General features: G+C 49.4%; 5 protein-coding genes across 5 annotated transcripts; 2 read left to right on the top strand and 3 right to left on the bottom strand.

Annotated features, from left to right (window-relative positions):
• Nucleotides 1–845: 845 nt before the first annotated feature.
• RhiXN_03087 (Transforming growth factor-beta-induced protein ig-h3) lies at nt 846–2,363 on the bottom strand (the record flags this gene model as incomplete). The annotated part of the gene is made up of 7 exons (XM_043322904.1): nt 846–1,009; nt 1,072–1,146; nt 1,210–1,481; nt 1,547–1,707; nt 1,762–1,964; nt 2,019–2,182; nt 2,233–2,363. 7 exons carry the CDS (start codon nt 2,361–2,363, stop codon nt 846–848), a joined length of 1,170 nt encoding a protein of 389 aa, XP_043178400.1.
• A 344-nt stretch (nt 2,364–2,707) lies between these two features.
• RhiXN_03086 (aconitate hydratase) lies at nt 2,708–4,725 on the bottom strand (the record flags this gene model as incomplete). Its single annotated transcript, XM_043322903.1, has 3 exons — nt 2,708–3,921; nt 3,972–4,636; nt 4,691–4,725. 3 exons carry the CDS (start codon nt 4,723–4,725, stop codon nt 2,708–2,710), a joined length of 1,914 nt encoding a protein of 637 aa, XP_043178399.1.
• A 1,117-nt stretch (nt 4,726–5,842) lies between these two features.
• RhiXN_03085 (carbohydrate esterase family 10 protein) lies at nt 5,843–7,991 on the top strand (the record flags this gene model as incomplete). The annotated part of the gene is made up of 13 exons (XM_043322902.1): nt 5,843–6,004; nt 6,042–6,264; nt 6,313–6,386; nt 6,449–6,500; nt 6,556–6,674; nt 6,732–6,850; nt 6,902–7,112; nt 7,169–7,253; nt 7,313–7,557; nt 7,608–7,660; nt 7,710–7,792; nt 7,819–7,855; nt 7,916–7,991. 13 exons carry the CDS (start codon nt 5,843–5,845, stop codon nt 7,989–7,991), a joined length of 1,539 nt encoding a protein of 512 aa, XP_043178398.1.
• A 1,157-nt stretch (nt 7,992–9,148) lies between these two features.
• On the bottom strand, nt 9,149–10,342 carry RhiXN_03084 (RNA recognition motif protein; the record flags this gene model as incomplete). Its single annotated transcript, XM_043322901.1, has 7 exons — nt 9,149–9,544; nt 9,610–9,643; nt 9,695–9,751; nt 9,809–10,027; nt 10,108–10,164; nt 10,214–10,264; nt 10,314–10,342. 7 exons carry the CDS (start codon nt 10,340–10,342, stop codon nt 9,149–9,151), a joined length of 843 nt encoding a protein of 280 aa, XP_043178397.1.
• Nucleotides 10,343–10,716: 374 nt separating this feature from the next.
• On the top strand, nt 10,717–13,191 carry RhiXN_03083 (D-lactate dehydrogenase cytochrome oxidoreductase; the record flags this gene model as incomplete). The annotated part of the gene is made up of 15 exons (XM_043322900.1): nt 10,717–11,070; nt 11,131–11,283; nt 11,336–11,471; nt 11,539–11,558; nt 11,617–11,674; nt 11,727–11,776; nt 11,836–11,959; nt 12,025–12,138; nt 12,189–12,209; nt 12,272–12,419; nt 12,476–12,598; nt 12,654–12,751; nt 12,808–12,912; nt 12,963–13,093; nt 13,189–13,191. 15 exons carry the CDS (start codon nt 10,717–10,719, stop codon nt 13,189–13,191), a joined length of 1,638 nt encoding a protein of 545 aa, XP_043178396.1.
• Between the last annotated feature and the right edge of the window lie 74 nt (nt 13,192–13,265).

Raw genomic sequence — 13,265 nt, 5'->3', positions numbered from 1 at the left:
GTCCGTCGAGTCACTCGGATTTTCGACACCACCTAGGTAAGGTTAGTTTCGGGTTGTTGGAAATCGCTATGCTCCCTCGCTCAAATGTAAATTATTGAGAACAAAGGCTTTATCTCCCAGTACATTGTAGCTATGTAGATGGATCAGGGACACTTCTTTTCGGAAGCGTATGCGTGTAAAACCCCACGGTATCACATCCTATCAGACCATTGGAGATGATATTCGAGTATTGCCTTTTTTGTATAACATTGGGGTGAACAGTTGATCAATTGAGCGACAGTGATTTGGCCCTTATAGCGGCTTCAATATATACATATATATACGCATTCATTGATAGGCCCTACTGTAGCCAGGCCTTGGGGGTACTCAGGTTTGCCACAAGGTCGCCGGGTCTACCATATAGCCGCAGGTCTGACCGTGTTGCTGACAGTCGCACTCTGATGCCCGAAATGAGTCCGTGAGACTTGGCAGGCACATGCTACGGAGTCTGGAGTCTGGAGTCTGGGTTCTGAATTCCAAGCGGTCTTTCCGGTCCCTCCCAGTTTTATAATACGACACTCCCCCGTGCGTCGCTGAGCTCTGACTCCTTAACGTCTTGCAAAATACAAACACGTAAACTCGTATTCAATCATGAGTACAAAAAACAATGGAACAGGTGACGCATACGGTCATTGGGAATCGTAAAGTATCCGAGCATTTTTCAGGAGTACCAAAGAAGAAAAAAATTCAGAATGCCAAGTGAGAGTTCAAACAAGGTCCTAATGCAATGTCAATCACACGCAGAATCCTTGTGAATCCTTTAGAAGTGAGAATAGAGGAAACAATGAAAGCAAGGAAATTGGAATTTAGAGGATGAGCATCCCGCCGATGAGGGCGCCCATTCCGGCAGCGAGCACCGAGAAGATGGCGCCGCTTGGGAAAGCAACGGCAGTACGAATGCTAGCATTGGCGGATCCAGATGCTGAGGGCACGTTGCTGGGCGAGTTGGACTGTCCCGGGATCGAAGTTGCTAATTACGAAATCTGTGAGTCCCGGGGTCTTGTGACATCACTGGAGAAGTTGGGAACTCACCAGTCGCGGCAACCGAAGCTTGAGAGGAAGCCGCAGAAGCAGCAGCATCGGGGTTGGATTCAGTGTTTGCCAATACTGTGGGGACACAGCATTGTAAGTGATTGTATTATTGGAATTCTGTTTATCCTTGAGACTCACCACGGTCGATGCGGTGGATCACGCCGTTGCGAATGGGAATGTCAGCGCGAGTGATCCGTGCGGAAGCAGAGCCGCTCGTAACATAGGTTCCGGAGGAGTTGGATGAAAAGGAGAAACCTTGGCCACCGGCGCTGACGAAGTTCTGGGAGGTGAGTGCGCTCGAGTAGACAGTCGTTCCGTTGATGACATGGTTAGCGAGGACTGAGCTGATGACCGAGGTATTCTGGGCCTGGGAGCCAAGAGCAGCAAGAGCAGCCTGGAATGCATCGTTTCTAAATGCAGAGAATATCGTAAATATCAGCTTCGAGCAGTATGATATGCATGCTGTATTACGCACGTAGGTGCAAAGATGGTAACTCCTTTGATGGCTTCAAGAGGAGCAATCAAGTTTGTGGTCTGCAGCGCACCGGCCAGCTGCGAGAAGTCATCTTCCTGACGGGCTGTCTCGGAGATCGTTCCAGGAGGCGTGAGGACATCGTCAACAACGTGGACAATGAGCTGTAAGGCATGTTAGCGGGTTACTTTCCCAGAGCCCAGAATACCTAGACGTACATTCTCATAACCGGTAGTGCGCTGAACGTCAACGTCATCGTCAGCGAACAGAATTTTCACATCGTTGTCGTTTCCGTCATCACGTTCAATAACAAGGACCTGACCTCTACCGCCTTCGAGATTGACAAGAGACGGGTTGGTCAGGTAGGTCCTAACAATTGTGTGGTTGGGTTCACGAGCAAAGTCGGATGCGTTGTAGTGACCTAAAAGAACAAAGTATAAGTTCTGTGTCCAGTCTGATATGGTGCAAAGCGTACCCTCAACGATGTGATAGGAGAGAATGGATGTCAGGAGGTCGGTATTGCTGCTGACATTTTGTGGAACACGACCAAATGCCTCATTATTAGGGGCAAAGACGGTCTTGTTACCCTGAGAAAGCTGGGCAAGGAGAGCAGTTCCGTTGGTGTTGTTCGCGAGGGATCTGTAGCCATATGTTAGTGCATGATGACAGCCGACGCATATTATGCTTACCCCACAACTCCTACAAGCGAGGTGAGGCCAAGACCATTGAGGGCATTGGCCAGGCCAGTGAGGTAAGTCGTATTGATGTTTTGGGCCACAGCTGGAGCAGCAAGGGCAGCGAGGAGAGCGTAGGAGTACATGTTCGTCTGAGGGGAGGCGTTGGTTCGATTCGGAGAGCGGAGCTAGCGCATTTATAAGGGAGGGCGCAATGCTTGGATGACGCAGGAGGCAGTTCCGATCGACTTGGCACCATCGAGAGTCACCGCTACTCATGCACGGATTCTTGCCCAGAACATTCTGCATCACCACATGATCCAATTAGAATTGAGGGCTGATGGAAATTTCCCAGCATGTGTGGCGGCATGGTTCCATATGGATCTCACGCCATTTCATGCGATCCTTTGAATTGTTTAGTCGCACATCGCGTAAGACGTCATAGTCACGGGGTGGCACCCATACCACGTGGTATTATCTCACGGATCTACTAAACACTACTGGCTATCGACTTTCGTACATATCCCTCGAGCCCATCGCATACCCATAATTCCTGCACACTCGGTCCTACAGGCCGTGTCTGGTACTCGCGCAGGACCTTGCCCCCCTGCTTGACCTCGATCTTCCCACTCTGCATATCCACATCAAGTTCCCATCCCGGTTGGACCGTCAACTCTCCATCAACTCCGCCGTTACCCCGCGCGCCGCTCTTGGCATACTTTTCCGTCAGGTCTGCTACTAATTCGGGACATTCCATGCACACTAGACCATTGTTTATGGAATTGCGTTTGAATATGTCTCCGAATGAGCCTGCAATAACGAGCGGAACTCCTGCAGCCTTGAGCGCAGTTGCCGCTTGCTCGCGCGACGAGCCAGTACCGAAATTGTATCCTGAAACAAGGACAGCTGTTTTACCACTTGATCGCACTTCTGCAACATTCTTCGCAAAGGCAGGATCATAGTTTTCCATCACAACCTCGGCCTGTCGTTCGAGTGTAATGTCGTCCTGATATGTGTACTTTCCGGGATATATCCCGTCCGTGTTCAAGTTATCCTGGGGTGTAAACATAATCGGCCCCCCGAATGACCGAGGAAACCCGTCGACTAACGGTTCGGCAGGTGAAGCAGATGTCGAAGCGCCAGGTATGGTATTAGGGGTACTTGAAGTGAACACGGGCCTTTCGTTCTGAGGAAGGGCATTCAAATCGAGAGAATCCGGGCCGCATATAACTCCTCTTATTGCACTCGCAGCAACAACTGCTGGGCTGGCTAGATATGCCTGAGCCTGCGGGCTACCCATTCGCCCCTTATAGTTTCGATTTGTCGCACTAATCCCAACTTCTCCCGGCTCGAGAAGCCCGGTTCCTAACCCAATGCATGGCCCGCAGCCTGCTGGTAGAGGCTTAGCGCCAGCTGATAGTAACGCACCCCAGTCGCCTGATTTCTCCACCTCAGCCTGAACTTTGCTGCTCGCTGCCGCAATATAGAACTCGACCCCAGTCGCTACCTTGCGTCCCTTGACGACCTGAGCTGCGGCCTTAAGGTCGGAAGCTCGAGCATTGGTGCAACTAACGAGGTAGGCCTTGTTGATTTTGATATTATCTTGAGCAAGTTTAGGCAATGCTGTTGCTACCTTGACGCTGTTGGGACCGGAAACGTATGGAACAAGTGTAGAAAGGTCGAGTGTTAGGTGGGACGAGTATTCTGCGCCGTTGTCGGGTGGATTGGGCTGGATCGAATAGAGTTCAACCGACCCTCGTTAAGTCGGGGGTGTTCGGGGGGAGGGGGAAGTGAACTAGATGCTCCTGAAAAAGTTCTTAGGGTCATCTTATCCACTGCCTTCTTGTACCAATCCAGAAGTGGCTCGTCAACCGGGAATACGCCAGCCAGCGCACCCCATTCCGTCGTCATATTGGCTACTGCCAGTCGCTCGTCGATTCCCAACGCCTCAATTCCGTCTCCATGGAACTCAATGGCAGCATTCAGCACCTCGTCCTTGTTGAAAAGGCCACACAAGGCGACGATGATATCTTTTCCCGTTACACCAGGGGCCAACTTGCCCATTAGTTCGACTTTGATCATGCGCGGAACCTGCCACCATGTCTTTCCCGTCGCCCATAATGCTGCTGCATCCGTCCTGACCACAGGGGTCCCAACACATCCGACTCCTCCGTACATATTGGAGTGTGAATCAGAAGCAACGACGAGCGTATGGGGAAATGCGTATCCCTCTTCGACCAAGACTTGATGACCAATACCTCGGCCCGCGCCGTAAAAGTCGATCCCGTGCGTCCGCCCAAACGCTTCGATCGAGGCATATTTCTGGAGGTTCTTGGCTGTCTTGTTTTGTACATCATGGTCAATAGTGAATACGGGCTGACGAGGGTTGTGAATTCGTGTGGCGCCAAGTGATTTGAACCTATCACCAATTGCTCAGTTTATATGCACACGTTAAATCACTGCCAGTACTCACTTGGAAATGACGGGCCCAGTATTATCGTGTGTCATACAATCTATATCCACCGACCGCCGTGGTTTGCTAACATTAGTCGCTTGAAATATGAACCAGGAGTGCCAGGCGCATACGCTCAGGTTGTATCATCACATAATCCCCTGCCCGTACTCGTTTCCCGGGAGGAAGTCCCACTGCATATTTTTGAACAATTTTTTCGATATAGGTTTGAGGCACGGTTCCTGTCTCTATAACTGTAGCCAGACCGCGACGAAATTCGCGCTGCGCCTGGCGAAATCGGATCGGCCTAGGTAGCATCATCTCCGCAATTTTCGACTCAAAAAATGACGAGGACGGTGAAAACAGCAAACGAGTAGGCCGAACCAGCCAGAAAATCGATTTCGACAAGCGTCGGAGTCGCGAGCGAATGACCGTCGAGGGGTTTCAATCGGAAGAATCGGCCGACGGCCTGCCAGAGATTAAGTCAGCCCTTAGCGCTGAACTTGAATGGTTCTGCTAGTTGCTCTTCGATCACATCCAAATGAATATTAATGCAGATCCGCCCAGTCCGTTTCTCCTCCAGTTCTAATCTCTGGCCAGCCAAATAAATCCCGACTTCCGAAAGAACATACAAGCAGAGTGTCTATTCGCTTAACTGCCAATGTCCGTGATGAACCAAATGGTGCCATGATTCGATGGATCCAATAGATGCGAATTGTCCCTCAAAGTCGACAGTTGGCACTTCCTATCTCGTAACGCCCGCTCCCAGAATCGAGGTGTAAACTATACCTCGATGCCATTCTGAGTACTCGTACCGATCTCTGCGGTCATTGTCGTCGGTATATAAACTCCACGCCCTCGAGACAATCTGTCAACAACCCCCCCCCTCTCTCGCGTTACCTGGGCCTAATTTCGCTCAGTTTAGAACTCTCTGAACTTCATCCCACGCTCATTAGTACGATTATATCAAAAGCACACATTTTGAGTTTGTCAATCACGACACAGCCAGTGCGAACAACTCCGAGGACATACACCCACCCCATAGATCAGCTGTTAATTCCATACCTTACGGTAAGTATTCTAGCTAGCACATAACGTATTCTGACAGGCGATCGCCTCAAGCCTGCCTGCGGATTTCAGCATTTTAGGGCATCTATCCGCAGTCATCTAAGGATGCGTGGAGCGCGTTCTCTTCAACTCGCGTTCTTGGCCTTGGCTCACGCTCAGCTCATTTGGGGCTATGCAGTGTCAGCCAAGCGTACGGAAGAAGTTCAAGTTCCGGTAAATGCGCAACTTACATTGGGAGCCAAGTCGATGCTCAAGATGTATTCCTCGGTGCGTGGTTGTACTTCACTGCCTACTACTTCTGTAGCTCACCGCAGCACATAGGCGTCCCATATGCACAGCCCCCGTCGGAGGACTTCGGTTTCGTAAGCCAGTCGCATTCACCCCCAATGGAACAATTGTTGCGCAAACTTATGGCCCGAGGTGCCTCCAATCGGCAATTGTTAACGATGCGTCAGAGGATTGCCTAACTCTGAATATTTGGCGACCACACGGGATAACAGGGCCACTACCTGTCATGGTTTGGATATGTAAGTGGGTTCTTTCTAATGAGAAGCTTGGTGCTCATAACATATCAGACGGAGGCAGTTTCATATTGGGTGAATCCAGCTCGTACCCCGGGTATGGTATCGTAGGGAAAAGTGTTGAAATGGTGAGTCGCCCACCTTATACAACTGCTCCGCCAATAACCAATGTTTACATCACTCTCAATAGGGTCAACCTGTCATCTACGTTAGTATGAATTATCGGCTCGGTTTCTTTGGATGTATGTACGATCATGGGTCTGGCTCTGCATATTATTGACGGTAAAATAAATCCAGTCCCTGTCGGCAAGCAAACCATGAACAAGGGTGCCGCTAACCTTGGGCTTTATGACCAACGAATGGCAATTGAATGGGTCCAAAAGAATATCCAGTACTTTGGCGGTGATCCCACAAAAGTAAGTAAAGTAGGCCAAATACGTTGAGGAACTATAAACTCATACACATGACAAAAGGTCACCCTATTCGGTGAATCAGCGGGTGGAATAAGCGTCAGCTATCAAATGATGTACAGAGGCGGACAGATCAATAATGCATTCAGAGCGGCAATTATGCAAAGTGGAGCACCGTCGAGGTAAAGCACTGGTCGTATTAGTATATTCAGGCTTTGAACGTGATACCTTAGCTTCAAGTCATCTCCACAAGACAACAGTGCTCGACAGCAAGCATACGATGAAATAGCCTCTCAAACTGGTTGTTCCCAAGCCCGTGACTCTTTCGAGTGCCTGCGGACGATAGACGTTAACAGACTTCAGGAAGCACACGTCGCGACATACAAATTGCCGCCGGATGCTCTGGCATTTGCGAACTTCCCGACCGCATACGGGCCCGTAACTGTAAGTGATGCTCAAGTTGTCCAGCGTACAAGTATATAACTCTGTCTGAAATGTAGATTTCCGGAGATGACTTTCTCCCCTCTTCTACTACGTCAATAATTAGATCCGGAAAATATGCCAATATCCCTATGATTTCTGGCTGTGAGTTCATTGGTTTAGGTTTTTAGTCTCCGAGGCTCACCTTGAATTTCATCTCTCAGCGAACCTGGATGAAGGGACTTGGTTCGTTGCTGCCACAAGCTTCTTTCTCGACTTGCTTGGGTTCTTCAACTCAAAAAGACCCGGGCTTTCTATCGGCCTCTCTCCGTTTATCTCTTCTCCTATGTGCGCATTGTATCCGAATGTACCTGCTGCAGGGTCTCCTTACAACACAGGGAGCGAGACCTTTGGACGGAGCTACAACTATAAATGGGCGGCGGCTGTGGTTGGGGACTACCTATTTACGGTCAGTCACCCTACAACCTGCCCTTGACTTGTGATCCTGACTTTTTATAGGCCCCAAGAAGGCAGTTCATTAGGGCGGCGACCTCGAGGGGGCAGAAGGTTTGGTAAGCATGTATGCGCTAATAGTGATATAGTATATACTCACTTGTACAGGTCATACATGTTTTCTCAACCTACAGCAGGTAGCCCGCCAGAATATGGCATATCTCATGCATCGGAAATTTCATACATCTTTGGTGGGCTCCCACCGAATGCGACCCAGGGAGCAAGGATGTATCGGACAAGATGATGCGATACTGGTATGTGCGCTATAATTTCGAACAGCCAAGGATACTTTAGATTGATACATTTTATTTTAGGATCAACTTTGCGACAGCTCTGAGCCCTCAACCAGATGGGTCCAATCTACCTGGTGTGGATATGATTCGTCGCTAATGATTTTCATATTTACTAATGCATCATATAGCTTGGCCCACCTATGGAAACTTGAAGAACATGCTTCAATTGAAGGCCAATGATTATTCCACATCTCTGATACTTTCCGAGAGGCACCTGTTCAATATATACTTAACACTATTCTCGTGGGGCTGGTATAACACTGGGGATTTAGCTCAGCCCACTATTTTGTATTTGTTATACCCATCTCTATTCTCTTTGCCCTCTGTTCCGGTCTAAGTTCTCGTGCTCTTTCTGTAGACCCAGCACTGTAATTCAATACCCCTAGCAGCTGTAATTAGGTCAGAACACACCTCGTTGCTTCAATAAACGTCGACTATTCCATTACGATACTTCAGCCCCCTTCAGCCTTGTACAGGGTCGTGCAATATCTCGTTCGTTCCCTGCGCATATAGTACAATACTCAGTCACAAGAAGCAGGAGCTATCGGAGCAGAAGAACCCGAGGGAGTGTGCGGTTCAATTGGGTGAGATCCTGTTTTCGAATCTCGTGTCCACTCCAGATGGCCGTAGCAATCATAAATCAACTACCAGGAGCTGCGAGATGGTTTTCTGTCGTTTACGAGCCACGAGTACGGCAGACCAAAGTACAGCAGGCCAAACACCATAACAAATCGTGTATTGGGGCTTGAAGATCAGGTTCCTAGTGTTCCAGAGCTTCCATGAAAATGAATGCATATCGAACTTTGTAGATCTGGCTCAGCTGAATGCGAGCATCACATCAAAGGTCTTCGAACCTTCGCAGTCACATCACATCGTCACATGAAGAATAGCTAACGAAGTTCTGCTCGGATGCTACGGCTCCCAGCCACATTCAACGAGACAAGGGCGAGTTTTTTGATAGACTTCGCGCACGTCAGCCACTGGCAGAGTGTATCTGAAAACAAAGAACGGCGCCCAGAGTGGGGGGTTAAATTTTTTTTTTTTTTTTTGCATTTGTATTTGCGGGCATCGCACTCGGGTGCATCGGTAAACGAGTGATACCATTGGGGTTGGTCAACCGTAACTACAATCAGGTTATATCGAGGGAGAAGAGAGAAATTCCGGGATCCGCCAGTCGACCAAATATGTAACAGGAACAAATGGGCTCACAGAAAAGAAACCGATGAACAATTTTTCTAGGCCAAGGCAAGCAGTCTACTTGTCTTCCTCGGCGACGGGCTCGGGCTCCTTCTTGATGTTATCAGGCTCCGTTTTAACTGGAACCACACCATTGGGTTCGCGGGAGAGGCTGCGGCGGTGGCGATCTTCACGCTCGTCAACATCATCACGGTCTTCTCGAGTCCTTGGTTCATCGCGCTCCTCATCACGCTCACGGTCACGCCTATCGCGAGAACGAGAGCGAGTTCGGCTCCGGCGACGGGTATCCCTATCCCTCTCCTTGTCCTTGTCGTCGCGGCGGGGGCTCCGAGAACGAGAGCGGTCACGGTCACGACGATCGCGGTCCCTGTCTCGGTCATCACGACGGTCACGGCCTCCACGGGGGCGAGGAGCATCGTGACGCCATAGTGCTGAAGGGGGACGGCGAGCCCACTAAATATGCCAAATGAAATGTCAGAGCGATACCAATGGCATATTATATAGTGACTTGCCTGAACGCTGATCCGATGGCGGTCAATCATCTGACCATGCCTGAACGCCTGTTAGCAGTGCGCTGTCTAGCATGTGTTGGCAAGCACTTACATGGAATGGTAGGCATCTTCTGCGTCGCGGTCGTTTCGAAATTCGACAAATGCGTAGCTGAAATACAGGATCCAAGTCAGGGACATGTTCGAGTGTTGTTATGGCGAAAAAGACGGTGGATCACCCTCGACTCGAGCTTTGGTCTCGAGAGCAATGTGCTCTAACCATGCGTCACAAGCTCGCCCGGGGTCAAATGAATCGAATCGACGATCGTACAAGGGGGCTCGTAGAAGGTTACTCGAGATCGGAACAGTTTGCGTATCGAATAGCAAGGTTCGAATCGTGCGAAGTGGCCAATAGGCGAATCGATATCGAACGGGGCAGCCGTAGCGACTTGATCGTCCTCGAGACGAGTTCCCACGAACCGAGCAAAGCAAAAATAAACACCAAGAGTTGGTATTGACCCTTCTCACCTTGCGCCGCCTCCGCCCCGAGTCGATGGTATGTCGCACCGTACAAGCCGACCATACCTACCCTTTCGTAAGCACTCGCTGCCACAACATTCTTCAACCCACTTACCTCTCAAATTCATATGCAAGGTCTTTAGCACGAGCATCTCGTGAGAAGCCACTATGATAACCTTAGACAACACACTCGCTCTCTTCAACAACCTGCTCACCTTACAAACAGAATCTTGCGTCCAGACATTTTGACTGATGGTAGTTGTTCTCAAAATTCAACGTGTGTGGGTGCTTACATCACCAAGCACCCAGATTCTCGTCATTTCCACATACCCCTAGCGCTTAGCTCTGGCCCGGGATTTCGGGATACTCCCGGCGACGAAAGCCGACTTGCGCCGTTACATCATCCTCGTGCTGATCGGCCCAACGCTGGGGAGCGCTCGAGTGATGAGATCTTTCCTCGTACGACTCGCGTACCTGGATAGTCGGGCAGCACCGGACACCCATCCTTGATAACACCGTGTCTAGACTCTGTACAGGACCATTTTTTGTACTTGGCCTTGCTATTGGGGTTGATCGTCCCGACCACCACTCCTCTTTCTCCATTGACCACCCCGAGTTATGCATCGTACTTCTAGATTAGTATCTCGCTCTCTCTCACGTCGCGCGTTGTTTCAGGGATCTTTGAGTTCCTCTTCTTCCCACTTGGGTTTTGGATGCCGGACGCTTTCTTCGGCCGTACCGACATCTTCCAGGACATCCTATACAACCCTTGCAGGGGTAGCAGCAGTCAGTGGTCTAGCCGGATACCTCCTCTCCCAATCGATATCGGAGAACAAACCCGACGACGCGCTAGTGACACCTGTATATGCAACTAAAGCCGCCGTTCTAAAAGCTATTACTGAACTGGAAACACTGTTGTCAAAAGACAATGTCTCGACTGACTCTGACGTACTCAAAGCCCATGGGTTCTCGGTGAGTCTTGTTATACACACACGCAGGGACTTGAGTAGCCTGAATTAGCCACGCTCCTAGGATAACTCGTATCATCCCAGTGCACCGCATAGCGTGGTCGTACTCGCACACAGCACCGAAGATGTTGTTAAGATCGTGAAAATTGCCAACAAATATCGTATTCCCGTTACTGCTTTCAGCGGTGGCACCAGTTTAGAAGGCCACTTTGGCGGAGTAAGTATTACCCCATGAAACGACTACAATTTGGATACGAACCTCTATGTAGACACCAGGAGTTGGGGGTATATGCATCGATCTGTCGAACATGGATCGTATCATAAGCATCAACGAAGCCGACTCGGACATGGTCGTGCAGTCGGGAGCAAAGTGGGAAGATATCAACCATACTTTGGAGGATCAAGGTGGGTTATCGAATCCCTAAATAATCAGATTAAAACTCTTCAGCAATTTATTTATTATTTATTAAAGGAATTCCGCTGTTCTTCCCGGTAAGGATTGGCATATGATTCGAATACCTGAGATTGAGTAAACGTCAATCCAATGCAGTTGGATCCAGGTCCGGGTGCAACCATTGGCGGAATGATAGGGACAGGGTGCTCGGGCAGTGAGTGTGAACAAAGTATGTTTGTTCAACGTATTCAACCTTTCGTTTTCAGCCAACGCCGTACGGTACGGAACTGCAAAAGCTGAATGGTTCCTCAACGTCGTATGTTGGCCCTCCGTTTCATCCTCAGATAACACAAGAATAACTCCGCCTGCATACAGACCGTGGTCCTCCCCAACGGCGAAGTGATCAAAACACGCCGACGAGCGCGTAAGAGTTCAGCTGGGTTTGATACTACCAAACTCTTTATTGGGGCTGAAGGCACACTTGGGATCGTGACGGAAGGTATGTGTACATCTGGGTTTATCATTCGTTCTACTGGTACTAGGAATCAAATACAACCAATACAGCTACGCTTCGACTGGCCCCTCGACTTCCGACCTCTGTTGCGACAGTTGGGTTCTCCGATGTTCGCCAAGCAGTCGACGCAGTGGCTGAAATTTTGAACAAGGGCGTCCCGATTCGTGAGTATATATATCTAACTCACTCCGGCCGTATTCTAATAGTTTCCTAGAATGTGTCGAATTGCTTGATGGTATGCTACGAATAGCCCAATAGCCATCAATCTAAAAACTGATGTTTTACTCCTTAAAAAAGATCATATGATGGCTGCAATTAACAAAGCAAACCTGGCCGACCGCAAATACGCAGAAATGGATTCATTGTTCTTCAAATTCCAAGGCTCTCCAGAGGCTCAAAAGGAAGCATCAGCTACCATTAAAAAGATTGTCGAGAAACACGGGGGGTAAGATTCACCCCGGTCTTATCCTTAACATTCGGGAACCCTGATGTCGCGTTCAGGAAACACTTTCAGGCGGCCCGCGACGAGAAAGAGGCGAGCGACCTGTGGCAGAATAGGAAGTATGCGCTTTGGAGTACCATGGCTTTGTACCCAGGTGCGAGGGCCTGGACAACAGATGTGGCGTGAGTCTAATGAGCGCTCTACCCCTACCGAGTTGTGTGACACACGATGTTTTAGCGTTCCGGTATCTCGTCTTCCCGAGCTTGTTCTCGAGACAAAGAAAGACTTGGCAGACTCTAACCTCAAGTCCACCATCGTAGGTCATGTAGGAGATGGTAATACATATTACCGCATCTCTTATCCTATTCACCAACACTTGGTTTCCCCACAGGCAACTTCCACGCGATTATGATTATACGAAATGCTGAAGAATTAGAGGCCGTACGAGAAGCAGTTCATCGATTGGTTCACCGCGCACTCGCCTTGGACGGAACTTGTGAGTCTTAAAGGATTTGTCTATTTTGTACTAGCTAACAGAGGTGTTAGGTACCGGCGAGCACGGTGTAGGCGTTGGAAAGAAAGAATATCTTGTTGAAGAGCTTGGCCCGGGCACAGTCGAACTTATGCGAACCGTCAAGCGGGCTATTGATCCTCATAATCTGTTCAATCCTGGAAAGGTATGTGTCTTGGCTCTGATACTGGGAATATATGTAAAGATTCGTGTCTGTAGCTTTACCCTGACGTAGATTCTAAACCGGGTAGTCATCATTAGTAGGTTAATGCGCATTTGTAACTTAGGTTTGTAATTGAGTAGCCACGAATACGTGGCGCCTTCAAAACTGAACAAGA

This window comes from Rhizoctonia solani, chromosome 3 (assembly GCF_016906535.1).
Source record: "Rhizoctonia solani chromosome 3, complete sequence".
Classification (NCBI taxonomy): domain Eukaryota; kingdom Fungi; phylum Basidiomycota; class Agaricomycetes; order Cantharellales; family Ceratobasidiaceae; genus Rhizoctonia; species Rhizoctonia solani.
Note: the sequence above shows the minus strand (reverse complement) of the source record. Positions and strands in the feature narration are given on the sequence as shown.